The 27,205-nt window shown below is 62.7% G+C and overlaps 1 protein-coding gene across 2 annotated transcripts in view; it reads left to right on the top strand.

Moving 5' to 3' along the window:
• LOC133352296 (tyrosine-protein phosphatase non-receptor type 11-like) overlaps window positions 1–27,205 on the top strand; it is a 104,868-nt gene that overhangs the window by 68,668 nt on the left and 8,995 nt on the right. For both annotated transcript variants that reach the window (XM_061567857.1, XM_061567858.1), the window contains exons 10-14: window positions 14,422–14,553; window positions 15,593–15,747; window positions 17,154–17,221; window positions 24,651–24,802; window positions 25,761–25,870. In XM_061567857.1, coding sequence (XP_061423841.1) covers window positions 14,422–14,553; window positions 15,593–15,747; window positions 17,154–17,221; window positions 24,651–24,802; window positions 25,761–25,870 — 617 coding nt within the window. The remainder of the gene's footprint in view (window positions 1–14,421; window positions 14,554–15,592; window positions 15,748–17,153; window positions 17,222–24,650; window positions 24,803–25,760; window positions 25,871–27,205) is intronic.

The raw sequence follows: 27,205 nt of genomic DNA on the forward strand, positions 1-27,205 counted from the left end.
CCTCCCCCCCCTCCCCACCAGTCTCCCCCCCCCTCCCCACCAGTCTCTCCCCCCCTCCCCACCAGTCTCTCCCCCCCTCCCCACCAGTCTCTCCCCCCCTCCCCACCAGTCCTCCCTCCCCCCCTCCCCACCAGTCTCCCCCCCCTCCCCACCAGTCTCTCCCCCCCTCCCCACCAGTCTCCCCCCCCCTCCCGCCAGTCTCTCCCCCCCCTCCCCACCAGTCTCCCTCCCCCTCCCCACCAGTCTCTCCCCCCCTCCCCACCAGTCTCCCCCCCTCCCCACCAGTCTCCCCCCCCCTTCCCCACCAGTCTCTCCCCCCCTCCCCACCAGTCTCTCCCCCCCTCCCCACCAGTCTCCCCCCCCTCCCCACCAGTCTCTCCCCCCCTCCCCACCAGTCTCCCTCCCCCTCCCCACCAGTCTCTCCCCCCCTCCCCACCAGTCTCCCCCCCCTCCCCACCAGTCTCCCTCCCCCTCCCCACCAGTCTCTCCCCCCCCTCCCCACCAGTCTCTCCCCCCCTCCCCACCAGTCTCCCCCCCCTCCCCACCAGTCTCCCCCCCCCTTCCCCACCAGTCTCTCCCCCCCCTCCCCACCAGTCTCCCCCCCCTCCCCACCAGTCTCCCCCCCCCTCCCGGCCAGTCCTCTCCCCCCCCTCCCCACCAGTCTCCCCCCCCCTCCCGGCCAGTCTCCTCCCCCTCCCCACCAGTCTCCCCCCCCTCCCCACCAGTCTCCCCCCCCCTCCCCACCAGTCTCCCCCCCCTCCCCACCAGTCTCCCCCCCCTCCCCACCAGTCTCCCCCCCCTCCCCACCAGTCTCCCCCCCCCTCCCCACCAGTCTCCCCCCTCCCCACCAGTCTCTCCCCCCCTCCCCACCAGTCTCCCCCCCCCTCCCCACCAGTCTCCCCCCCTCCCCACCAGTCTCCCCCCCCTTCCCACCAGTCTCCCCCCCCTCCCCACCAGTCTCCCCCCCCCCTCCTGGCCAGTCTCCTCCCCCCCTCCCGGCCAGTCTCCCCCCCTCCCCACCAGTCTCCCCCCCCTCCCCACCAGTCTCCCCCCCCCCCTCCTGGCCAGTCTCCCCCCCCTCCCCACCAGTCTCCCCCCCCTCCCCACCAGTCTCCCCCCCCCCCTCCTGGCCAGTCTCCCCCCCTCCCCACCAGTCTCCCCCCCCTCCCCACCAGTCTCCCCCCCCTCCCGGCCATTCTCCCCCCCCTCCCAGCCAGTCTCCCCCCCCTTCCCACCAGTCTCCCCCCCCTCCCCACCAGTCTCCCCCCCCTCCCCACCAGTCTCCCCCCCCCCCTCCCGGCCAGTCTCCCCCCCCTCCCCACCAGTCTCCCCCCCCCCCTCCCGGCCAGTCTCTCCCCCCTCCCCACCAGTCTCCCCCCCCTCCCCACCAGTCTCCCCCCCCCTCCTGGCCAGTCTCCCCCCCCCTCCCCACCAGTCTCCTCCCCCCCTCCCCACCAGTCTCCCCCCCCTCCTGGCCAGTCTCCCCCCCCTCCCCCACCAGTCTCCCCCCCCTCCCCACCAGTCTCCCCCCCCCCTCCCAGCCAGTCCTCTCCCCCCCCTCCCCACCAGTCTCCCCCCCCTCCCCACCAGTCTCCCCCCCCTCCCACCAGTCTCCCCCCCCCTCCCAGCCAGTCTCCCCCCCCTCCCCACCAGTCCCCCCCCCCCCTCCCGGCCAGTCTCTCCCCCCCTCCCCACCAGTCTCCCCCCCCTCCCCACCAGTCTCTCCCCCCTCCCCATCAGTCTCCCCCCCCCCCCTCCCAGCCAGTCTCCCCCCCCTCCCCACCAGTCTCCCCCCCCCCTCCCAGCCAGTCTCCCCCCCCTCCCCACCAGTCTCCCCCCCCCTCCCAGCCAGTCTCCCCCCCCTCCCCACCAGTCCTCTCCCCCCCCTCCCAGCTAGTCTCCCCCCCCCCTCCCCACCAGACTCCCCCCCCCTCCCAGCCAGTCTCTCCCCCCTCCCCACAGTCTCTCCCCCCCCCCTCCCGCCAGTCTCCCCCCCCTCCCCACCAGTCCTCCCCCCCCCTCCCGGCCAGTCTCCCCCCCCCTCCCACCAGTCTCCCCCCCCTCCCCACCAGTCTCCCCCCCCCCTCCCGCCAGTCTCCCCCCCCTCCCCACCAGTCTCCCCCCCCCTCCCCACCATCTCCCCCCCCCTCCCGCCAGTCTCCCCCCCCCCTCCCCACCAGTCTCCCCCCCCCTCCCCACCAGTCTCCCCCCCCCCTCCCCACCATCTCTCCCCCCCTCCCCACCAGTCTCTCCCCCCCCTCCCCACCAGTCTCCCCCCCCCCTCCCCACCAGTCTCCCCCCCCTCCCCACCAGTCTCCCCCCCCCCTCCGGCCAGTCTCCCCCCCTCCCCACCAGTCCTCCCCCCCTCCCCACCAGTCTCCCCCCCCTCCCCACCAGTCGCCCCCCCCCTCCCGGCCAGTCCTCTCCCCCCCCTCCCCGACCAGTCTCTCCCCCCCCTCCCCACCAGTCTCCCTCCCCCTCCCCACCAGTCTCCCCCCCCCTCCCCACCAGTCTCCCTCCCCCTCCCGCCAGTCTCTCCCCCCCTCCCCACCAGTCCTCTCCCCCCCTCCCCACCAGTCCTCCCCCCCCCTCCCGGCCAGTCTCCCCCCCCTCCCCACCAGTCTCCCCCCCCCCTCCCCACCAGTCTCCCCCCCCCTCCCCACCAGTCTCCCCCCCCCTCCCGCCAGTCTCCCCCCCCTCCCCACCAGTCTCCCCCCCCCTCCCCACCAGTCTCCTCCCCCCCTCCCCCACCAGCTCCCCCCCCCCTCCCGGCCAGTCCTCCCCCCCCTCCCCACCAGTCTCTCCCCCCTCCCCACCAGTCTCCCCCCCCTCCCCACCAGCTCCCTCCCCCTCCCGGCCAGTCTCTCCCCCCCCTCCCCACCAGTCCTCTCCCCCCCTCCCAGCCAGTCTCCCTCCCCCTCCCCACCAGTCTCCCCCCCCTCCCCACCAGTCCCCCCCCCCTCCCGGCCAGTCTCCCTCCCCCTCCCCACCAGTCTCCCTCCCCCTCCCCACCAGTCTCCCCCCCCTCCCGGCCAGTCTCCCCCCCCTCCCGGCCAGTCTCTCCCCCCTCCCGGCCAGTCTCTCCCCCCCTCCCGGCCAGTCCTCTCCCCCCCCTCCCCACCAGTCTCCCCCTCCCCACCAGTCTCCCCCCCCCCCTCCTGGCCAGTCCCTCCCCCCCCCTCCCCACCAGTCCTCCCCCCTCCCCACCATTCTCCCCCCCCCCCCCCTCCCGCCAGTCCTCTCCCCCCCCTCCCCACCAGTCTCGCCCCCTCCCACCATTCTCCCCCCCCCCTCCTGGCCAGTCTCCCCCCCCTCCCCACCAGTCTCTCCCCCCCCTCCCCACCAGTCTCCTCCCCCCTCCCCACCATTCTCCCCCCCCCTCCCGGCCATCTCTACCCCCCTCCCCACCAATCTCCCCCTCCCCACCAGTCTCCCCCCCCCCCCTCCTGGCCAGTCTCCCCCCCCCCTCCCCACCAGTCTCCCCCTCCCCACCATTCTCTCCCCCTCCCTCCCGGCCATTCTCTCCCCCCCTCCCCACCAGTCTCCCCCTCCCCACCATTCTCCCCCCCCCTCCTGGCCAGTCTCCCCCCCCTCCCCACCAGTCTCCCCCCCCTCCCCACCAGTCTCTCCCCCCCCTCCCGGCCAGTCTCCCCCCCCTCCCCACCAGTCCTCCCCCTTCCTCCCAGCCAGTCTCCCCCTTCTCCCCACCAGTCTCCCCCCCCTCCCGGCCAGTCTCCCCCCCCTCCCCACCAGTCTCCCCCCCCCTCCCCACCAGTCTCTCCCCCCCTCCCCACCAGTCTCTCCCCCCCTCCCCACCAGTCTCCCCCCCCCCTCCCCACCAGTCTCCCCCCCCCCTCCCCACCAGTCTCCCCCCCCCTCCCCACCAGTCTCTCCCCCCCTCCCCACCAGTCTCTCCCCCCCTCCCCACCAGTCTCTCCCCCCCTCCCCACCAGTCTCCCCCCCCTCCCCACCAGTCTCCCCCCCCCCTTCCCCACCAGTCTCTCCCCCCCTCCCCACCAGTCTCTCCCCCCCTCCCCACCAGTCGCCCCCCCCTCCCCACCAGTCTCTCCCCCCCTCCCCACCAGTCTCCCCCCCCTCCCCACCAGTCTCCCCCCCCTCCCCACCAGTCTCCCCCCCTCCCCACCAGTCTCCTCCCCCCCTCCCGGCCAGTCTCCCCCCCTCCCCACCAGTCTCCCCCCCCTTCCCACCAGTCTCCCCCCCCTCCCCACCAGTCTCCCCCCCCCCTCCTGGCCAGTCTCCTCCCCCCCTCCCGGCCAGTCTCCCCCCCTCCCCACCAGTCTCCCCCCCCTCCCCACCATCTCCCCCCCCCCCCCTCCTGGCCAGTCTCCCCCCCTCCCCACCAGTCTCCCCCCCCCTCCCCACCAGTCTCCCCCCCCCCCTCCTGGCCAGTCTCCCCCCCCTCCCCACCAGTCTCTCTCCCCCCTCCCCACCAGTCTCCCCCCCCTCCCCACCAGTCTCCCCCCCCCTCCTGCCAGTCTCTCCCCCCCCTCCCCACCAGTCTCCCCCCCCTCCCCACCAGTCTCCCCCCCCTCCTGGCCAGTCTCTCCCCCCCCTCCCCACCAGTCCTCCCCCCCCTCCCCACCAGTCTCCCCCCCCCCTCCCAGCCAGTCTCTCCCCCCCCTCCCCACCAGTCTCCCCCCCCTCCCCACCAGTCTCCCCCCCCTCCCCACCAGTCTCCCCCCCCCCCTCCCAGCCAGTCTCCCCCCCCCTCCCCACCAGTCCCCCCCCCCCCTCCCGGCCAGTCTCTCCCCCCCTCCCCACCAGTCTCCCCCCCCCCTCCCCACCAGTCTCTCCCCCCTCCCCATCAGTCCTCCCCCCCCCCTCCCAGCCAGTCTCCCCCCCCCTCCCCACCAGTCTCCCCCCCCCTCCCAGCCAGTCTCCCCCCCCTCCCCACCAGTCTCCCCCCCCCCTCCCAGCCAGTCTCCCCCCCCCTCCCCACCAGTCTCTCCCCCCCCCTCCCAGCTAGTCTCCCCCCCCTCCCCACCAGACTCCCCCCCCTCCCAGCCAGTCTCTCCCCCCCTCCCCACCAGTCTCCCCCCCCCCCCCTCCCGGCCAGTCCTCCCCCCCCTCCCCACCAGTCTCCCCCCCCCCCTCCCGGCCAGTCTCCCCCCCCTCCCCACCAGTCTCCCCCCCCCTCCCCACCAGTCTCTCCCCCCCCCCTCCCGCCAGTCTCCCCCCCCTCCCCACCAGTCTCCCCCCCCCTCCCCACCAGTCTCCCCCCCCCTCCCGGCCAGTCTCCCCCCCCTCCCCACCAGTCCTCCCCCCCCCTCCCCACCAGTCTCCCCCCCCCTCCCCACCAGTCTCTCCCCCCCCCTCCCCACCAGTCTCCCCCCCCTCCCCACCAGTCTCCCCCCCCCTCCCCACCAGTCTCCCCCCCCTCCCCACCAGTCTCCCCCCCCCCTCCCGGCCAGTCTCCCCCCCCTCCCCACCAGTCTCTCCCCCCCTCCCCACCAGTCTCCCCCCCCTCCCCACCAGTCTCCCCCCCCCTCCCGCCAGTCTCTCCCCCCCCCTCCCCACCAGTCTCTCCCCCCCTCCCCACCAGTCTCCCTCCCCCTCCCCACCAGTCTCCCCCCCCTCCCCACCAGTCTCCCCCCCCCTCCCGGCCAGTCTCTCTCCCCCCCTCCCCACCAGTCTCTCCCCCCCTCCCACCAGTCTCCCCCCCCCCTCCCGGCCAGTCTCCCCCCCCCTCCCCACCAGTCCTCCCCCCCCCCTCCCCACCAGTCTCCCCCCCCCTCCCCACCAGTCTCCCCCCCCCTCCCGGCCAGTCTCCCCCCCCTCCCCACCAGTCTCCCCCCCCCTCCCCACCAGTCTCTCTCCCCCCCTCCCCACCAGTCTCCCCCCCCCTCCCGGCCAGTCTCCCCCCCCTCCCCACCAGTCTCTCCCCCCCTCCCCACCAGTCTCCCCCCCCTCCCCACCAGTCTCCCTCCCCCTCCCGGCCAGTCTCTCCCCCCCCTCCCCACCAGTCTCTCCCCCCCTCCCAGCCAGTCTCCCTCCCCCTCCCCACCAGTCTCCCCCCCCTCCCCACCAGTCTCCCCCCCCCTCCCGGCCAGTCTCCCTCCCCCTCCCCACCAGTCTCCCTCCCCTCCCCACCAGTCTCCCACCCCTCCCGGCCAGTCTCCCCCCCCTCCCGGCCAGTCTCTTCCCCCCTCCCGGCCAGTCTCTCTCCCCCCCCCTCCCGGCCAGTCTCTCCCCCCCTCCCCACCAGTCTCCCCCTCCCCACCAGTCTCCCCCCCCCCCCTCCTGGCCAGTCTCCCCCCCCCCTCCCCACCAGTCTCCCCCTCCCCACCAGTCTCCCCCCCCCCCCTCCTGGCCAGTCTCCCCCCCCCCTCCCCACCAGTCTCTCCCCCCCCCCCTCCTGGCCAGTCTCCCCCCCCCTCCCCACCAGTCCTCCCCCTCCCCACCAGTCTCCCCCTCCCCACCATTCTCTCCCCCTCCCTCCCGGCCAGTCTCTCCCCCCCTCCCCACCAGTCTCCCCCTCCCCACCATTCTCCCCCCCCCTCCTGGCCAGTCTCCCCCCCCCCTCCCCACCAGTCTCCCCCCCCCTCCCCACCAGTCTCCCCCCCCTCCCGGCCAGTCTCCCCCCCCCTCCCCACCAGTCTCCCCCCCCCCTCCCAGCCAGTCTCCCCCTTCTCCCCACCAGTCTCCTCCCCCCCTCCCGGCCAGTCTCCCCCCCCTCCCCACCAGTCTCCCCCCCCCCTCCCCACCAGTCTCTCCCCCCCCTCCCCACCAGTCTCTCCCCCCCTCCCCACCAGTCTCCCCCCCCCCCTCCCCACCAGTCTCTCCCCCCCTCCCCACCAGTCTCCCCCCCCCTCCCCACCAGTCTCTCCCCCCCTCCCCACCAGTCTCCCCCCCCTCCCCACCAGTCTCCCCCCCCCCTTCCCACCAGTCTCTCCCCCCCTCCCCACCAGTCTCTCCCCCCCTCCCCACCAGTCTCCCCCCCCTCCCCACCAGTCTCTCCCCCCCTCCCCACCAGTCTCCCCCCCCTCCCCACCAGTCTCCCCCCCCTCCCCACCAGTCTCCCCTCCTCCCCACCAGTCTCCTCCCCCCCTCCCGGCCAGTCTCCCCCCCTCCCCACCAGTCTCCCCCCCCTTCCCACCAGTCTCCCCCCCCTCCCCACCAGTCTCCCCCCCCCCCTCCTGGCCAGTCTCCTCCCCCCCTCCCGGCCAGTCTCTCCCCCCCTCCCCACCAGTCTCCCCCCCCTCCCCACCAGTCTCCCCCCCCCCCTCCTGGCCAGTCTCCCCCCCTCCCCACCAGTCTCCCCCCCCCTCCCCACCAGTCTCCCCCCCCCCCTCCTGGCCAGTCTCCCCCCCCTCCCCACCAGTCTCCCCCCCCTCCCCACCAGTCTCCCCCCCCTCCTGGCCAGTCCTCCCCCCCCCTCCCCACCAGTCTCTCCCCCCCCTCCCCACCAGTCTCCCCCCCCCTCCTGGCCAGTCTCCCCCCCCTCCCCACCAGTCTCCCCCCCCTCCCCACCAGTCTCCCCCCCCCCCTCCTGGCCAGTCTCCCCCCCCTCCCCACCAGTCTCCCCCCCCTCCCCACCAGTCTCCCCCCCCTCCCGGCCATTCTCCCCCCCCTCCCAGCCAGTCTCCCCCCCCCTCCCCACCATCTCCCCCCCCCCTCCCAGCTAGTCTCCCCCCCCTCCCCACCAGTCTCCCCCCCCTCCCCACCAGTCTCCCCCCCCCTCCCAGCCAGTCTCTCCCCCCCTCCCCACCAGTCTCCCCCCCCTCCCCACCAGTCTCCCCCCCCTCCCAGCCAGTCTCCCCCCCCTCCCCACCAGTCTCCCCCCCCCCCTCCCCGCCAGTCTCCCCCCCCCCTCCCCACCAGTCTCCCCCCCCTCCCCACCAGTCTCCCCCCCCCCCTCCCAGCCAGTCTCTCCCCCCCCTCCCCACCAGTCTCCCCCCCCCCTCCCAGCCAGTCTCTCCCCCCCTCCCCACCAGTCTCCCCCCCCCCTCCCAGCCAGTCTCTCCCCCCCTCCCCACCAGTCTCCCCCCCCCCCTCCCGGCCAGTCTCTCCCCCCCTCCCCACCAGTCTCCCCCCCCCCCTCCCGGCCAGTCTCTCCCACCCTCCCGGCCAGTCTCCCCCCCCTCCCCACCAGTCTCCCCCCCCCCTCCCCACCAGTCTCCCCCCCCCTCCCCACCAGTCTCTCCCCCCCCTCCCAGCCAGTCCTCCCCCCCCTCCCCACCAGTCTCCCCCCCCCCTCCCAGCCAGTCTCCCCCCCCTCCCCACCAGTCTCTCCCCCCCCTCCCAGCCAGTCTCTCCCCCCCTCCCCACCAGTCTCCCCCCCCCTCCCAGCCAGTCTCTCCCCCCCCTCCCCACCAGTCTCCCCCCCCCTCCCAGCCAGTCTCCCCCCCCCTCCCCACCAGTCTCTCCCCCCCCCCTCCCAGCCAGTCTCTCCCCCCCCTCCCCACCAGTCTCCCCCCCCCCTCCCGGCCAGTCCTCTCCCCCCCTCCCCACCAGTCTCCCCCCCCCCCTCCCGGCCAGTCTCTCCCCCCCCTCCCGGCCAGTCTCCCCCCCCTCCCCACCAGTCTCCCCCCCCCTCCCCACCAGTCTCCCCCCCCCTCCCCACCAGTCTCTCCCCCCCTCCCCACCATCTCCCCCCCCTCCCCACCAGTCTCCCCCCCCCCTCCCGGCCAGTCTCTCCCCCCTCCCCACCAGTCCTCCCCCCCTCCCCACCAGTCTCCCCCCCCTCCCCACCAGTCTCCCCCCCCCTCCCCACCAGTCTCCCCCCCCCCTCCCGGCCAGTCTCCCCCCCCCTCCCCACCAGTCTCTCCCCCCCTCCCCACCATCTCCCCCCCCCCTCCCAGCCAGTCTCCCCCCCCTCCCCACCAGTCTCCTCCCCCCCCCCTCCCAGCCAGTCTCTCCCCCCTCCCCCACCAGTCTCCCCCCCCCCCCTCCCGGCCAGTCTCTCCCCCCCTCCCACCAGTCTCTCCCCCCCCCCTCCCGGCCAGTCTCTCCCCCCCTCCCGGCCAGTCCTCCCCCCCCTCCCCCACCAGTCTCCCCCCCCCCTCCCCACCATCTCCCCCCCCCTCCCCACCAGTCTCTCCCCCCCTCCCCACCAGTCTCCCCCCCCCCCCTCCCCACCAGTCCTCCCCCCCCCCTCCCGGCCAGTCTCCCCCCCCTCCCCACCAGTCTCTCCCCCCCTCCCCACCAGTCTCCCCCCCCTCCCCACCAGTCTCCTCCCCCCCCCTCCCCACCAGTCTCCCCCCCCCCTCCCGGCCAGTCTCCCCCCCCCTCCCCACCAGTCTCTCCCCCCCTCCCCACCAGTCTCCCCCCCCTCCCCACCAGTCTCCCCCCCCCTCCCGGCCAGTTTCCCCCCCCTCCCCACCAGTCCTCTCCCCCCTCCCCACCAGTCCTCCCCCCCCTCCCCACCAGTCTCCCCCCCCCTCCCGGCCAGTCTCTCCCCCCCCTCCCCACCAGTCTCTCCCCCCCTCCCGGCCAGTCTCCCCCCCCCTCCCCACCAGTCTCCCCCCCCCCTCCCCACCAGTCTCCCCCCCCCTCCCCACCAGTCTCTCCCCCCCTCCCCACCAGTCTCCCCCCCCCTCCCACCAGTCTCCCCCCCCCTCCCGGCCAGTCTCCCCCCCCTCCCCACCAGTCTCATCCCCCCCTCCCCACCAGTCTCCCCCCCTCCCCACCAGTCTCCCCCCCCTCCCGGCCAGTCTCCCCCCCCCTCCCCACCAGTCTCTCCCCCCCTCCCCACCAGTCTCCCCCCCCCTCCCCACCAGTCTCCCCCCCCCCTCCCCACCAGTCTCCCCCCCCCTCCCGGCCAGTCTCCCCCCCCCCTCCCCACCAGTCTCTCTCCCCCCCCTCCCCACCAGTCCTCCCCCCCCTCCCCACCAGTCTCCCCCCCCCCTCCCGGCCAGTCTCCCCCCCCTCCCCACCAGTCTCTCCCCCCCCTCCCCACCAGTCTCCCCCCCCTCCCCACCAGTCTCCCCCCCCGTCCCGGCCAGTCTCTCCCCCCCTCCCCACCAGTCTCTCCCCCCCTCCCCACCAGTCTCCCCCCCCTCCCCACCAGTCTCCCCCCCCCTCCCCACCAGTCTCCCCCCCCCTCCCGGCCAGTCTCCCTCCCCCTCCCCACCAGTCTCTCCCCCCCTCCCAGCCAGTCTCTCCCTCCCCCTCCCCACCAGTCTCCCTCCCCCTCCCCACCAGTCCTCCCCCCCCCCTCCCGGCCAGTCTCTCCCCCCTCCCGGCCAGTCTCCCCCCCCCCCTCCCGGCCAGTCTCCTCCCCCCCACCCCACCAGTCTCCCCCCCCTCCCCACCAGTCTCCCCCCCCCTCCCCACCAGTCTCTACCCCCCCTCCCCACCAGTCTCTCCCCCCCCCTCCCCACCAGTCCTCTCCCCCCCTCCCCACCAGTCTCCCCCCCCTCCCCACCAGTCTCCCCCCCCCTCCCCAACAGTCTCCCCCCCCCCTCCCCACCAGTCTCTCCCCCCCTCCCCACCAGTCTCTCCCCCCCCTCCCCACCATTCTCCCCCCCCTCCCCACCAGTCTCTCTCTCCCCCCTCCCCACCAGTCTCCCCCCCCCCCTCCCCGGCCAGTCTCCCCCCCCCTCCCGGCCAGTCTCCCCCCCCTCCCCACCAGTCTCTCCCCCCCTCCCCACCAGTCTCCCCCCCCTCCCCACCAGTCTCCCCCCCCTCCCCACCAGTCTCCCTCCCCCTCCCCACCAGTCTCTCCCCCCCTCCCCACCAGTCCTCCCCTCCCCCCTCCCCACCAGTCTCCCCCCCCTCCCCACCAGTCTCTCCCTCCCCTCCCGGCCAGTCTCCTCCCCCCCTCCCCACCAGTCTCCCCCCCCTCCCCACCATTCTCCCCCCCCCCCCCCTCCCGGCCAGTCTCTCCCCCCCTCCCCACCAGTCTCCCTCCCCCTCCCCACCAGTCTCCTTCCCCTCCCGGCCAGTCTCTCCCTCCCCCCCTCCCCACCAGTCTCTCTCCCCCCTCCCCACCAGTCTCCCCCCCCTCCCAGCCAGTCTCTCCCCCCCCTCCCCACCAGTCTCTCCCCCCCTCCCCACCAGTCTCCCCCCCCCCTCCCAGCCAGTCTCTTCCCCCCCCCCTCCCCACCAGTCTCCCCCCCCTCCCCACCATTCCTCCCCCCCCCCGCTCCCGGCCAGTCTCTCCCCTCCTCCCCACCAGTCTCCCTCCCCCCTCCCCACCAGTCTCCCCCCCCTCCCCACCAGTCTCCCCCCCCCTCCCCACCAGTCTCTCCCCCCCTCCCCACCAGTCTCCCCCTCCCTCCCCACCAGTCTCTCCCCCCCTCCCCACCAGTCTCCCCCTCCCTCCCCACCAGTCCTCTCCCCCCCTCCCCACCAGTCTCCCCCCCCCCTCCCGGCCAGTCTCTCCCCCCCTCCCCACCAGTCTCTCCCCCCCTCCCCACCAGTCTCCTCCCCCCCTCCCCACCAGTCTCCCTCCCCTCCCCACCAGTCTCTCCCCCCCTCCCCACCAGTCTCCCCCCCCCTCCCCACCAGTCTCCCCCCCTCCCCACCAGTCTCTCCCCCCTCCCCACCAGTCTCCCCCCCTTCCCCACCAGTCTCCCCCCCCCTCCCCACCAGTCTCCCCCTCCCTCCCCACCAGTCCTCTCCCCCCTTCCCCACCAGTCTCCCCTTCTCCCCACCAGTCTCCCCCTCCTCCCGGCCAGTCTCTCCCCCCCTCCCCACCAGTCTCCACCCCCCTCCCCACCAGTCCTCCCCCTCCCTCCCCACCAGTCTCTCCCCCCCCTCCCACCAGGCTCCCCCCCCCCCCTCCCCACCAGTCTCCCCCCGCCCTCCCGGCCAGTCTCTCCCCCCCTCCCCACCAGTCTCCCCCTTCTCCCCACCAGTCTCTCCCCCCCCCCCCACAGTCTCCCCCCCCTCCCCACCAGTCTCCCCCCCCTCCCACCAGTCTCCCCCCCCTCCCCACCAGTCTCCCCCCCCCTCCCCACCAGTCTCTCCCCCCCTCCCCACCAGTCTCTCCCCCCCCTCCCCACCAGTCTCTCCCCCCCTCCCCACCAGTCTCTCCCCCCCTCACCCACCAGTCTCCCCCCCTTCCCCCACCAGTCTCCCCCCCCTCCCCACCATTCTCCCCCCCCCTCCCCACCAGTCTCCCCCCCTCCCAACCAGTCCTCCCCCCCCCCCCCTGCCAGTCCTCCCTGCTCTCCCCCCTCGTCCCCACCAGGTCTCCCCTTCTCTTCTCCCACCAGTCTCTCCCCCCCTCCCCACCAGTCATCCTCCCCCCCTCCCCCACCAGTCATGAAAAACCCCCCCTCCCCACCAGGTCCTCCTCCACCCAATCCCCCACCATATCCTTCCCCCCCCTCCCACCAGTCTCTTCCCCCCCTCCCCACAGTCTCTCCCCCCCTCCCCACAGTCTCTACCCCCCCTTTCTCCCCCCCCACCTCCCCACCAGTCTCTCCCCCCGTCCCCACCAGTCTCGCCTCCCCCCGTCCCCACCAGTCTCCCCCCCCTCCCACCAGTCTCATCGTCCCCCCACCTCCCCACCAGTCTCCCCCCCCTCCCCACCAGTCTCCTCCCCCCTCCCGGCCAGTCTCCCCCCCTCCCACCAAGTCTCTCCCCCCCCCTTCCCACCAGTCCTCCCCCCCTCCCCACCAGTCTCCCTCCCTTCCCCCCCTCCCGGCCAGGTCTCCCCCGCACCTCCCGGCCAGTCTCCCCCCATCCCTCCCCACCAGTGCTCTCCCCCCCTCCCCACCAGTCTCCCCCCCCCTCCCGGCCAGTCCTCTCCCCCCCTCCCCACCAGTCTCTCCCCCCTCCCCACCAGTTTCTCCCCCCCCCTCCCCACCAGTCTCCCCCCCCCCTCTCGGCCAGTCTCTCCCCCCCTCCCCACCAGTCTCTCCCCCCCTCCCCACCAGTCTCTCCCCCCCTCCCCACCAGTCTCCCCCCCCTCCCACCAGTCTCCTCCCCCCCTCCCCACCAGTCCTCCCCCCTCCCCACCAGTCTCCCCCCCCCTCCCGGCCAGTCTCTCCCCCCCTCCCCACCAGTCTCCCCCTCCCTCCCCACCAGTCTCCCCTCCCCCCCCCCCCCTCCCCACCAGTCTCTCCCCCCCTCCCACCAGTCTCCCCCCCCTCCCCACCAGTCTCTCCCCCCTTCCCCACCAGCTCTCCCCCCCCCCTCCCCACCAGTCTCTCCCCCCCTCCCCACCAGTCTCCCCCCCCCTCCCCACCAGTCCCTCCCCCCCTCCCCACCAGTCTCCCCCCCTCCCACCATTCTCCCCCCCCTCCCCACCAGTCTCTCCCCCCCCTCCCCACCAGTCTCCCCCCCTCCCCACCAGTCTCCCCCCCCCTCCCCACCAGTCTCTCCCCCCCTCCCCACCAGTCCTCCCCCCCCCTCCCCACCAGTCTCTCCCCCCTCTCCCCACCAGTCTCCCCCCCTCCCCACCAGTCTCCCCCCCCCTCCCCACCAGTCTCCCCCCCCCCTCCCACCAGTCTCCCCCCTCCCCACCAGTCTCCCCCCCCCCTCCCCACCAGTCTCCCCCCCCTCCCCACCAGTCTCCCCTCCCTCCCGGCCAGTCTCTCCCCCCCTCCCCACCAGTCCTCCCCCCCCTCCCCACCAGTCTCCCCCCCCTCCCCACCCAGTCTCCCCCTCCCTCCCGGCCATCTCTCCCCCCCCTTCCCACCAGTCTCTCCCCCCCCTCCCCACCAGTCTCCCCCCCTCCCCCGGCCAGTCTCTCCCCCTCTCCCCCACCAGTCCTCTCCCCCCTCCCCACCAGTCCTCCCCCTCCCTCCCGGCCAGTCTCCCCCCCCTCCCACCAGTCCCCCCCCCCCTCCCCAACAGTCTCTCCCCCCTCCCCACCAGTCTCCCCCTCCCTCCCGGCCAGTCTCTCCCCCCTCCCCCACCAGTCTCCCCCCCCCTCCCGGCCAGTCTCCCCCCCCCTCCCCACCAGTCTCTCCCCCCCTCCCCCCCAGTCTCTCCCCACTCCCCACCAGTCTCCCCCTCCCTCCCGGCCCAGTCTCTCCCCCCCTCCCCACCAGTCTTCTCCCCCCCTCCCAGCCAGTCTCCCCCCCCCTCCCCACCAGTCTCTCCCCCCCTCCCCACCAGTCTCCCCCCCCCTCCCCACCAGTCTCCCCCCCCCTCCCCACCAGTCGCCCCCCCCCTCCCGGCCAGTCTCTCCCCCCCTCCCGGCCAGTCTCTCCCCCCCTCCCCACCAGTCTCCCCCCTCCCCACCAGTCTCCCCCCCCCTCCCCACCAGTCTCCCCCCCTCCCAGCCAGTCTCCCTCCCCCTCCCACCAGTCTCCCCCCCCTCCCAGCCAGTCTTCCTCCCCCTCCCCACCAGTCTCCCCCCCCTCCCGGCCAGTCTCCCCCCCCTCCCCACCAGTCTCCCCCCGCCTCTCGGCCAGTCTCTCCCCCCCTCCCGGCCAGTCTCCCCCCCCTCCCCACCAGTCTCCTCTCACCATGTCTCTGACATGAACACTCGCGTGGTTGCAGAACAAGTGCGTGCGCTACTGGCCGGAGGAGAGCTGCACCAAGGACTACGGCTACCTGCGCGTGTACAACGTGCGCGAGCTCTCGCTGCACGACCACGTGCTGCGCCAGCTGGAGCTCACACACGTCGAGCACGTGAGTGGGAGGGGGCCGGGGTGGCGTTGGGGGTGGGTGGGCGAGCGGTCGGGTCACCGGCACGTCGCCTCGCTGATTTCAGCATTCTGCACTCGACTGTGTTTTGGCCACTCCAAGGTTTTACGTTCTGGAATTCATTTTCAGGTTTCATCGTTTTTTTATGTTATTGTTCCCCTTCTTACGGCTTCTTCGCGATTGTACTTTTTGAAGGTTTCAATCTTCGGGTTTCACCCGTACTGATGTTACGACTGTAATCGCTAATTCCGTGAGATTGTCCATCGCGTATCAATTACTCTTTGGTTCTTTCGGTAAAGTCGCATAGAAAGAAATTAAATAATAATACAATACGCTGTTTCGATTGCAACACAAGCAACCATCATCAGGTACAAATGAATGAGAAAATAAACATAGTAAACTTAGAAATATAATGCAATACAACACAGAGTCAGCCAACACAACAGTCAACACCCCACCTGGTTGATTACGTCCTTCCAAAGATTGCTAAATTCGAAGTTAAGTGTGAAACAAACAAGCAGGCAAATCCTCCCCATAGAGGTGGTATAAACTAGATTTGAAGCTTTCATGACCGCAGGAATTACTCTTTGTTTCTTTCAATGACTATCAATTACTTTCAATGCCCTATTTGCTGCGTTGTACCTCTCTGATACAACATACTCAGAATCGAAAATAACGTATTTCACGCAGCCAATTCTATTCGTGTCTCATACGCCTCGCAATAAATGATCTAGATTGAAAACTCATTTCTTTATAACTGCTTTTTGTGTTTAGTTTGTCCTTCCCCGCACCTCCGATTAGCACGGTTGGCTACGTATGGTGCGAACGAAGTTCAACATACATGCATACAAGTGATAAGTTGCAGCAGCAGCCGTACTTGAGTGATCGCGATAATTTGTCTGAGGTGTTGCAGGGCCTCTGTATCTTGCGCTGACACGTGTCCGTCCATTCCGCTCGTTTGCTGAGATTTGGTCCTCACAGTCTCTTTCCGCCGCACGTGTGTCTGGGCCACTCCACTCCGCAGCTGGATGACACGCGCGTCGTGTGGCAGTACCACTTCAAGGCGTGGCCCGACCACGGGGTCCCCAACGAGCCAGGAGGGGTCCTCAGCTTCCTCGACGAGGTCAACCGCCGCCAGGAGGGCATCTCCGAGGAGGGGCCCATAGTCGTCCACTGCAGGTGCCTGCGCACACGCGCGTGTGCGTGTGTGACTTCTGTAGCAGGCCTGGTGACAGTTCGGCCGGTTTGGAGAGTCAATGTATGTTTATGATGTAAATTCTAATAATCGTCATTATGAAGCTTAACATTTTCAAAAGAAGTTTCATCATAAATAAAAGATAATGTTAAGTTATTCATGGATGTAGAAATGGAGCAGTGGTTAGCACACTGCACTGTGAATCGGGTAGCTTGAGATTGAATCTCAGCCATGGCTAACGTCGGTGACGAGTATGATATCTGAACTCATCCTGGGCCTACCTCTAACCGACACACTGACCAGCATCATGAAGCAATGGTCAGATTGACAGCAGTGAATTGACAAAGGGCTGACCGAGTCTCAGTATTTTGCGTTCATAAGACAATGCATATACAGGCAGTCCCCGGGTTATGGAAGGACCCTACTTAGGGAAATCCGACTTAAGGGATATTGTCCCATAAATCATATATTAAAAAATCTGCATGCGGAAATGCTTGCGTTAGTTACGCAAGCGTAAATCATGCATCGCGGATGAATACCACAGAGCGCCGCCTTCACTGAGCCCGAGCTTCACTAGGATTAAGGGAAATGGATTTTTTTTGCGTTACATAATTATTTTCCTTTTGTAGCATTACTTAATTGTTTCTTTTCTATGCTTAGAACTATCTATTTTACCCATGTTTCTATCGCTAGTTTTCTTCATTTTAAGTTTGTTTCATGAGTTGTTTACTGTATGTACTGTGTGTATCTGTGTGTGTGTGTGCGTGTCTATGTGTGTCCACGAGCCTAGTCCACCTTTGTTCGTGTGTATGTGTGTACGTAAAGTCTAGGCCTAGCCGAATGCACGGTAAACATTTGAAGTGACTGCTTTCTGTTAAAATAAATATTAAATCAAACAATTGGATACAGTATGTTCCATTAGTTTCATAATGGGTAGTGTTAGGGTGGATATTCAATGAAATGAAAGAATCATCGGAAGTGCAGAGCGTATGTACAGCGATACGATACGGGTAGTGATAGAAAAATGTACGTCAGCACGATACAGCACTGAGAGAAAAGGGTAGGGGAGGTACAACTATTTCCCGCTAAGGGATTTTATCATCGATTTTGGGGAAAAATTGTTCAGTTTCCGACGTACAGAAAATTCTGGTTATGGATTGTTCTCTAGAACCCCTAACCCTTTCGTAACCCAGGGAGCATATTTGTTTACATGTTTTGCCACAATTCTGTATTTGGTGTTTGAACATCTTAACACTTCCTGTTTCATCGCCAGAAATGGGCAAAGCCCTTTTTGATTTGTTTCCGCGTGTGACGCACGCGCAAAACACATCTTCGAGTAAACGTTCAAATTCACGGTGTTCGCCGTTTAACTTCTGCACTTGTATTGTAGCGCCGGGATTGGCAGAACGGGCACTTTCATCGTCATCGACATCCTCATCGACATCATCCGCCAGAAAGGTGCGCACGCCGCGACGTCGTGGCCTGCTCTGCCGGCACCCCATTCGACATCGTGCCTTCTCACGAGAGAGCCGTGTGATCTATTGCATTTAAACCAGCACCACTGAACAAAAATATCTCGTTAGTTTACCTGAGCTTGGCTCGAGTGGCTTATAAAAGGGGTCAGTCGCGCTAGGCCGGCACTGCTAAGATCCTGGGTTCGGTCCCAGACCCCGCAGATGCCTGTTGTATATTTAAGTAATACATCTTACAACTATAATTCCTTGCAGAGGAAACACATGCTGATTAACTGATTACTAATCTATCATATAATTACAATAACCCCCACCCCGCCTCTGATCTCTGATGGGGTTCAGTTATGACGTTGTCCTGCTCTATTTAAGACCGGAAGCAGGTGGATGGCTTCACTATTCTGGCAAATTGCACGATGATGCTGGATGTAATTGCCAGCGAAATATCGTATTGTAAATGTTGTGGATTTACTCTCTAACACACTGGTGGGCTGTTTACGTGACAAACCTTACTGGCTGTGTCAGGTGGTGGAGGATTACGACACATTTATACTTGCGCGATCTAACCTAAAACAACTTTTATTATCTTCTTGGTTCTTTCGGTAAAGTCACGTAGAATGGAAATAATAAAAATGTAATATAATAAAATATTTAATTGTGTTTTTTATTTTATTTGTTATTATTTTATATTTTATAATGTTTTATTTTTATTATTTTATTATTTCCATTCTACGTGACTTTACCGAAAGAACCAAGAAGATGAATCCCTGCAGCCACAAAAGCTTTAAATCGAAACTTTTATTATGTACTAGCGGAAGTACCCGGCTTTGCCCGGGTGAAAAATATATTTCTTAAAAACCTTACATATATATACACAGATACTAAGGTATTGTCAAAGCCCGGTGGGCTGTTTGTACATTTCTCCACCAACAAATATATAAGAGGCTTTCACAAGTCCAAAAAGTTGTAGAAAGTGTGGGGTAAATAGTTGATGTCAAAATGTTTCTGAAAATTGTGGTCTCCCCCCCCCCCTCAAAAAATATCTTTACCCCTCGTAGGTATATATACTAACAACACCTTACATACAACAGAGGAAGTGGTATCTATTGACTCTGTAGTAGTATCTACTGACTGTACCGTAGTATCTACTGAGCCAGTAGTAGCTACTGACTGTGTAGTAGTATTTAGTGACTGTAATAACTACTGACCATAGTAGTATTTACTGGGCCTACAGTAGTATCTACCGACTATATACTCGTAACGACTAACTGTATAGTATCTGCTGACTCTATAGTTGTATCCACTGACTATAGTAGTGACTACAAAATCTATAGCAGTATCTACTCACTCTATAATAGTATCTACTGACTCTAGTAGCAACTCACCGTAGCAGTATGTACTGACTGTATAGTAGTATATACTGACTGTAGCAGTATTGACTGACTGTAGTGGTATATACTGACTGTTTTAGTATTTACTATAGCGGTATCTACCAACTCGATAGCAGTATCTACTATCACTACAGCAGTGTATACCGACTGAGGTCGTACCTGCTATCACTACAGCAGTGTACTGCTGTGTTGGTACCTGCTATGATTACAGCAGTGCATACTGCTGTGTTGGTACCTGCTATGATTACAGCAGTGCATACTGCTGTGGTGGTATCTGCGATGATGAGAGGAGTACATATTGTGGTGGTGGTACCTGGTATGATAACAGCAGTGCATATTGACTGTACTCATCATTCACCCTCACCATTCACCACTCACAACTCACCCTTACCACTCATCCTCACCACTCACCACTCCCACTCACTGTTCACCATTCACCCTCACAACTCACCACTCACCAACCTCCCTCACCAATCTCCCTCACCACTCACCCTCACCACTCACCCTCACCACTCACCAATCACCACTCACCCTCACCACTCACTCTCACCACTAACCCTCACCACTCTCACTCACCACTCTCCCTCACCACTCACCACTCACTCTCACCATTCACCCTCACCATTCAGCCTCACCACTCACCCTCACCACTCACCCTCACGACTCACCGTCACAACCACCACTCACCCGCACCACTCAACTTCACCCTCACTACTCACCATTCATCCTCACCAATCACCACTGACCAATCATCACTCACCACTCTCCACTAACCCTCACCACTCAACCTCACCACTCACCCTCAAAACTAACCACTCTCTCACCACTCACCCTCACCACTCAGCACTCACCCTCACCACTCACCCTCACCACTCACCCTCACCACTCACCCCTCACCGCTCACCACTCACCCATCACCACTCACATCCGCCACTCACCCTCACCACTCACCCGCACTGCTCACCCTCACCACTCACGCTCACCCTCACCACTCACCCCTCACTAATCACCACTCATAACCGCCACTCACCCTCACCACTCACCCTCAACACTCACCCTCACCACTCACCCTCACCACTCACCCTCATTACTCACCACTCATCCTCACCAATCACACCCTCAACAATCACCACTCACCCTCACCACTCACCCTCACCACTCACTCTCACCACTCACCCTCACAACAACCACTCACCCTCACCGCTCGGCACTCACTACTCACCCTCACCACTCACCACTCATCCTCACCAATCACACCCTCACCAATCACCACTCACCCTCACTACTCACCACTCACCCTCAACACTCACCCTCACCTCTCACCACTCACCCTCACCACTCACCCTCACCACTCACCCTGACCACTCACCACTCATCCTCACCAATCACACCCTCACCAATCACCACTCACCCTCACTGCTCACCCTCATTGCTCACCCTCACCACTCACCCTCACCACTCACCACTCACGCTCACCCTCACCACTCACCCCTCACTAATCACCACTCACAACCGCCACTCACCCTCACCACTCACCCTCACTACTCACCACTCATCCTCACCAATCACACCCTCAACAATCACCACTCACCCTCACCACTCACGCTCAACACTCACCCTCACCACTCATGCTCACCACTAACCCTCACCACTCACTAATCACCTCTCACAACCGTCACTCACCCTCACCACTCACTCTTACCTCTCACCCTCATCACTCACCCTCACCACTCACCCTCACAACAACCACTCACCCTCACTACTCATCCTCACCAATCGCACCCTCACCAATCACCACTCAACCTCACCCTCACCACTCACGCTCATCCTCACCACTCACCCCTCACTAATCACCACTCACAACTGCCACTCACCCTCCCCACTCACCCTCACCACTCACCCTCCCCACTCACCCTCACCATTCACCCTCACCACTCACCCTCACCATTCACCATCACCACTTTCCCTCACCACTCTCCCTCACCACTCTCCCACACCACTCACCCTCACCACTCACCAGTCACGCTCACCACTCACCCTCACTACTCACCCTCAACGCTCACCCTCACCGCTCACCACTCACCCTCAACACTCACCCTCACCGCTCACCCTCACCACTCACCCTGACCACTCACCACTCATCCTCACCAATCACACCCTCACCAATCACCAGTCACCCTCACTGCTCACCACTCACGCTCACCCTCACCACTCACCCCTCACTTATCACCACTAACAACCGCCACTCACCCTCCCCACTCACCCTCACCACTCACCCTCACCAATCACCACTCACCCTCACCACTTACCACTCACCCTCACCACTCACTACTCACCCTCACCACTCTCCCTCACCACTCTCCCTCACCACTCTCCCTCACCACTCTCCCTCACCACTCACCCTCACCAGTCACGCTCACCACTCACCACTCACGCTCACCACTCACCTTCACTACTCACCCTAACCACTCACCACTCACCCTCACCACTCACCCTCACCACTCACCCTGACCACTCACCACTCATCCTCACCAATCACACCCTCACCAATCACCACTCACCCTCACTGCTCACCCTCACCGCTCACCCTCACCACTCACCCTCACCACTCACGCTCACCCTCACCACTCACCCCTCACTAATCACCACTCACAACCACCACTCACCCTCACCACTCACCACTCACCCTCACCACTCACCCTCACTACTCACCACTCATCCTCACCAATCACACCCTCAACAATCACCACTCACCCTCACCACTCACGCTCAACACTCACCCTCACCACTCATGCTCACCACTAACCCTCACCACTCACCCTCACCACTTACTAATCACCTCTCACAACCGTCACTCACCCTCACCACTCACTCTTACCACTCACCCTCACCACTCACCCTCACAACAACCACTCACCCTCACAACAACCACTCACCCTCACTACTCACCCTCACCACTCATCCTCACCAATCACACCCTCACCAATCACCACTCACCCTCACTGCTCACCACTCAACCTCACCCTCACCACTCACGCTCACCCTCACCACTCACCCCTCACTAATCACCACTAACAACCGCCACTCACCCTCAACACTCACCCTCACCACTCACCCTCACCAATTACCACTCACCCTCACCACTTACCACTCACCCTCACCACTCACTACTCTCCCTCACCACTCTCCCTCACCACTCTCCCTCACCACTATCCCTCACCACTCACGCTCACCACTCACCCTCACTACTCACCCTAACCACTCACCCTCAACACTCACCCTCACCACCACCACTCACCCTATTCCCGTTTTACAAACTTACTTACGTGTCGCCAAGTATGCTTGAGGGTGATTGGTGATTGGTGAGGGAGAGTGGTGAGGGTAAGTAGTGAGGAATAGTGGTGAGGGTGAATTGTGAGGGTAAGTGGTGAGGGTGAATGGTGAGTGGTCAGTGATAGTGAGTGGTGAGTGATAGTGAGTGATAGTGAGTGGAGAGGGTGAGTGGTGATGATGAGTGAGGGAGAGTGGTGAGGGAGAGGGTTGAGGGTGTATACATTTTTTGCCTATGATGACAGCAGTACATGCTGACGTTTTGTATGTTAAATGTAAAAGCTAAATGTGTGAATGTGTGTCGGAAATGTTAAGGGCGATCCTAAAGGAATCTACAACCTTCGATGATTCCTTTGCGCGATTCAAAGAACATTTTTTTACCAAAAACGACACATGTGTTAGTCCCTGGGTAGTAAGTGTTATTTTCTATACGCTGACATCTCAAAAGTTACAAATGGGAGAAAATTCCCCTCAAACTTAATTTTTTTTGACACGGACAGTGATATTTACAAATGGAGCTATTTTGCTAGGAAAAACCTGTGCATTTGTGTAATTCTTTCCTTTATATAAAGTTCTGGTCACAAAAGCAACATGTATGGGGAATAATAGCCATCTTATATACTTAGGAGGCTTAAGCAATATAAAAATAACACTTTTTACCCAGGGAAAAATCGTGGTGCATAGTGTATATTTACTATCATCAAACATAACTTAATCCCTAACATCTTTTAATATATAAGAGTGATACAAAATAGTAAACATAAATATTTAAATGTTTTAACTGAGCTGTGAAGTTGCGTGACTAACCTCGTAGCTTTTCGACGGGAATAAGAATCTCCGCGATTGTTTGAAGATATCGGGGAGGGTGGGGGGAAGGTAAACACGCCCACTCGTGACATCCCCCGCCCCACCGAACACGGAGCAACGCCGCGAGTGTGTGCGAGTCTGAAAGTGTGAGAGCGAGTGTATGTGTGAGTCTGAGTGTTAGAGTGAGTCTGTGTGTGTGAGTCTGAGTGTTAGAGTGAGTCTGTGTGTGTGAGTGTGAGAGTGAGTTTGTGTGTGAGTGTGAGTGTATGTGTGTGTGTGAGAGTGAGTGTATGTGGGTGAGTCTGAGAGTGTGAGAGTGGAGTGTATGTACAATAATACTGTCTAATCGCTATAATTTTATTATCTACCGACCCTATAATAGTAATTGCACACATTGGGTTGGAAGGGGAGTGAAGAGGACGTGAAACTTTGATGAATTTACCTCAGAATCGCGTATTAATGCGTGCGCATATTTGTAACGGGAATTCAAAATGGCGTCCACCCCGCAGCGAAGTTGTTGCTACCCGTTGCCAGGGGCAACCGCCGTGGTCCGCGCCGGCCGGCAATATTAAATAAATAAATAATTATATAACTAAATAAAGAGCAATCGCACTAAATCGATAATCGGTCCGATTTAAAGTTTAGAGACGAAAAATCGAAAATGCCTAAGTTTACCGCGGGCCGGGGACGTGCCCACCTGCAAAATTTAATCTCGGCGAACCCCACGGTCCGAGAGCTAAATCCCCCGGAAGAGAGCGTACGCAGACGGACAAACAGACAGACAGACAGACAGATAGACAGACAGACAGACAAAAAATGAATTATATAGGTTAGATATTTGGAGTCTGTGTGTTCTTTCTCTCCCCGTGGTGGTCAAGTGGATTGTTCTCCGGGTTCCTCCAATTCGGCCTCCGCATTTATAAACGTGATGTGTTGAGATTGTTTGGCCGCCACTGTAAAGCCCCACGTGTGATGGCGATATGATCCACTACGACATGTGGCCAGCTCACCTGTGAAAAAGAGCTAATATGCTCGGTGGGCTTTACCTGATGAATACCGTTTTTATAATGAATAAAAAAAATCTGGTTTTCAAGTATGTAGTGTGTTGATTGCCTCAGCCAAATCAGTAACTACTGCAAAGTAAATATTTTTGTTTGCACAACTTTGGCTTATTTTAGCTATCACACTAAAAAAAACACATTTCTAAGTGGCATGTGACGAACAATGTTTGAAGGATGATCAAGTTGTGTGCCTTGTGTGAATAAAGAGGTCTGTTCACGACACATCAGGATTGTTTTTGTGGCGTCAACTTCTGGGGTTAAGTAAATTTCTGCCCCTTTAATAGATCTCTATAACAGTGAAACGCATTCGCTGTGCTAGACGTTGATGTGTTAATTGCAGTCCCGTTTAGAAGGCTCTGAGTTGTAGTGGAGACTGGCAAAGGTACGCATGTATGTAATATATGGAGGTTGAACTTTTCGATTTAAAGCTTTCGTGACTGCAGGGATTCATCTTCTTGGTTCTTTCGTAAGGTCACGTAGAAGGGAAATAATAAAATAATAAAAATAAAACATAATAAAATAATTCTCACGACGTTTCGGCCACAACACAAGCAGCCGTCCTCAGGTGAAGAACAGGTCTGTCGGAAAGACAGCGGCTGCTTGCGTTGTGGCCGAAACGTCGTGAGAATTATTTTATTATGTCAAATTCTTATTATTTAATTATTTGCCTTCTACGTGGCTTTACCGAAAGAACCAAGAAAATGAGGTTGAACTTTTTTCGCACCGTACGTAGCCAGCCGTGCTAAGCAGTACAACACTGATGCGATTTTGCCACACGTGCATGGCCTCTCAACGACGTCTCTTTGCTCGATTTCCCTTCCCTGCCCAGGGCTCGATTGCGACATCGACATTCCCAAAACCATCCAGATGGTGCGGGCGCAGCGGTCGGGCATGGTGCAGACGGAGGCGCAGTACAAGTTTGTCTACATGGCGGTGCAGCAGTACATCGAGACGGTGCAGAAGAGGCTAGCCGAGGAGCAGGCAAGTAGCTCGTGCAGCGAAATAATCCGCGCTGTCATTGCTGTAACTTGCCACGACTCGGAGGGCGGGGGGGAGGCGCAGGGGGTTGATCCGGATTTTAATTGAGAATCTCTCCGGGGTTTTTCTCGTCAGGCTTTTTTTTTTATTTCTTGCGCAGGCTTCAGTGGGATCTTTTCTCGTTTTGTTCCGTCTCTCTTGTAGGCGTACGCCCTCCGTCCGCCCGCCCGTATGTACGATTTGAATAAATCGCGGGTGTAATTTGGACGAGCTCTAAAACAATTGACTCTTGTGCGCGCGGCTCGACGAGTGGATCACTTTTATCCAAGACAATAAAAAAAAGTGAATTTTTTATATGACGTCGCAACGTGCGACTGCATCTCAGGAGGCTGTACAGAATAATAAGTTGGCGTGTTTATACAGGTAGGAACAACAGTGGGGCTGGATGGGGGGTGGGAGGGGTGGAGCTGGGTGGGGAGGGGCTGGTCACCCCGTGGTGCCCTTATAAAGCTCAACGTTTAACCTACACACTACACTATACACGACATGATACACTACACTTATACAGGTAGGAACAACAGGTTCCACACTGCCCACCAGGGATTATGTGTCTGTCTGTCTGTCGTGCATATCTGGAATTCCCCACCGATTGTTTGACGATGTCGGGGAGGGTGGGGGGGAAGGGTCAACATGCCCACTCATCCAACTGCCCCCCCCCCCCGAACGCCGCGCTGTCCAACCAAGTTCCTACCTGCCCACTCCGAAGGAACGTGTTTGTTATAGAGAGAAAGCGGCAGTCAAAGGCGGAGGGGGGGGGAAAGGAAGATCTTGAGCCGGGGCAGTGGGGGGGGCCAGGGAGCCGACAGCACAGACGGCTCGAGGAAGGCAGCTCCAAACCGTCATTACACGCGCGATGATTGATTCTATGCTGCCTGGTAACCGTGCCGACCTTTCTCAGCAGAAGATCAAGAAGAAGGGAGTGGAGTACACCAACATCCAGTACTCCGCCGCCGACTTCGGGGGCGGCGAGGGGAACATGACGCCCCTCACACCGGGCCGAGTGTCCCTCTCGTAAGTCCGTCGTCGTTGTCGCCATGATCGATTCACTGCTGGATTAATCAAGGCCCAAATCACCAACCCCCCCCCCCTCGTCCCCGCTGGGCCCCACATATTCTCATTGCAAATTCCAAGATTTACTGCAAACTTCATTTGGGGGGTTGTGTGCAAGGATAGTTTGGTTCCCAAAATGTCTGGGGGCCATCAAAGGAACACGTGGCAGGGTGGCCCTCCAGTGGGTAAGACTCGTCCATCACAACCAAAAGGACCTGGATTTGATTCCTGACTCAGACGCTCTACTGCGTTGAATGTTTATATCTCCCTCCCCCTGTTCTGCATGGGTATTCTCTGGGTTTTCCAGTAAACTGCCATAGCGATAAAAATATATATTCCATACACTCCATCTGGTATTCTCCTAACATCCATTATGCTAAACAATTACCTGCAAAATTACTCATTTGAGGTTACACACAGCGAAATCGGTTGGTACTGCGAAAAATAATCTGGAGACTCGGTGAGACCGTACCAGGTTTAACAAGCAGAATCATGATAATTACAACAACCCAAAAACTCACGACAGAGCAATGCAGCCACATCCGCGAAAACCCTACAGAGTAACGACGCCGCACGCTGATGGAGCGCCACGTGTATTTACATCGTGGCTATTAGTGGGTACATTGTCCGATTCACTGGTGTGGAGGATTTGTTTTCGCGGGACGTGGTGCAATACGACAATGCAGGTGTTGTGGCGCAATTCACGACTCCGAGGCAGGTTGCTGTTAGGGGCTCACGCCAGGTTTGTTAAGGGCTTACGCCGAACCAACACCCCCTAGCCAATAACTCCCCAGGGGACAGGGTACTGGGATCCCTACACCCCGGCTAACCCGGCTCTCCACCCTGCCCCTCTTGTGAGGACCAACTACCCGAGTCCCCACTCCTACACCCCTGACGACCCCCGGTTACATCCCGGGTCCCCCTTTAAATACCCCCCTGGGGGCATGACGTCACCGTTCCCCATGGCCCGCCTGACGTCATGTCCCGTGACGCCACTCTCTCCGAGGGCGCTCGTGACGTGATGTCACCCACTACACCTCTACATAGGGAACGCTCCGCACTCTCATCAGGAGGGTCCTGCATTGGGGTGTTTGGACAAATCCTTTTTTTAAATGGTGTTTTTTCTTGATTCGTAATAGATTTTTTTTCTTTGGGTAAAATCACGGAAGTAAAATGCGTGTCGTATAGCCTCCTCCACCAGACACGGCCAATTCATGAAGTCGTCATGTGAACAAGCGTGCCATTTTGTTACTGCTTCAGCACTGGTAGTAATAATAATAGGGGTTTTTCCCCTTT

Source organism: Lethenteron reissneri, chromosome 40, assembly GCF_015708825.2.
Source record: "Lethenteron reissneri isolate LAM-NWPU_2019-01 chromosome 40, ASM1570882v1, whole genome shotgun sequence".
In the NCBI taxonomy this organism is placed as follows: Eukaryota; Metazoa; Chordata; class Hyperoartia; order Petromyzontiformes; family Petromyzontidae; genus Lethenteron; species Lethenteron reissneri.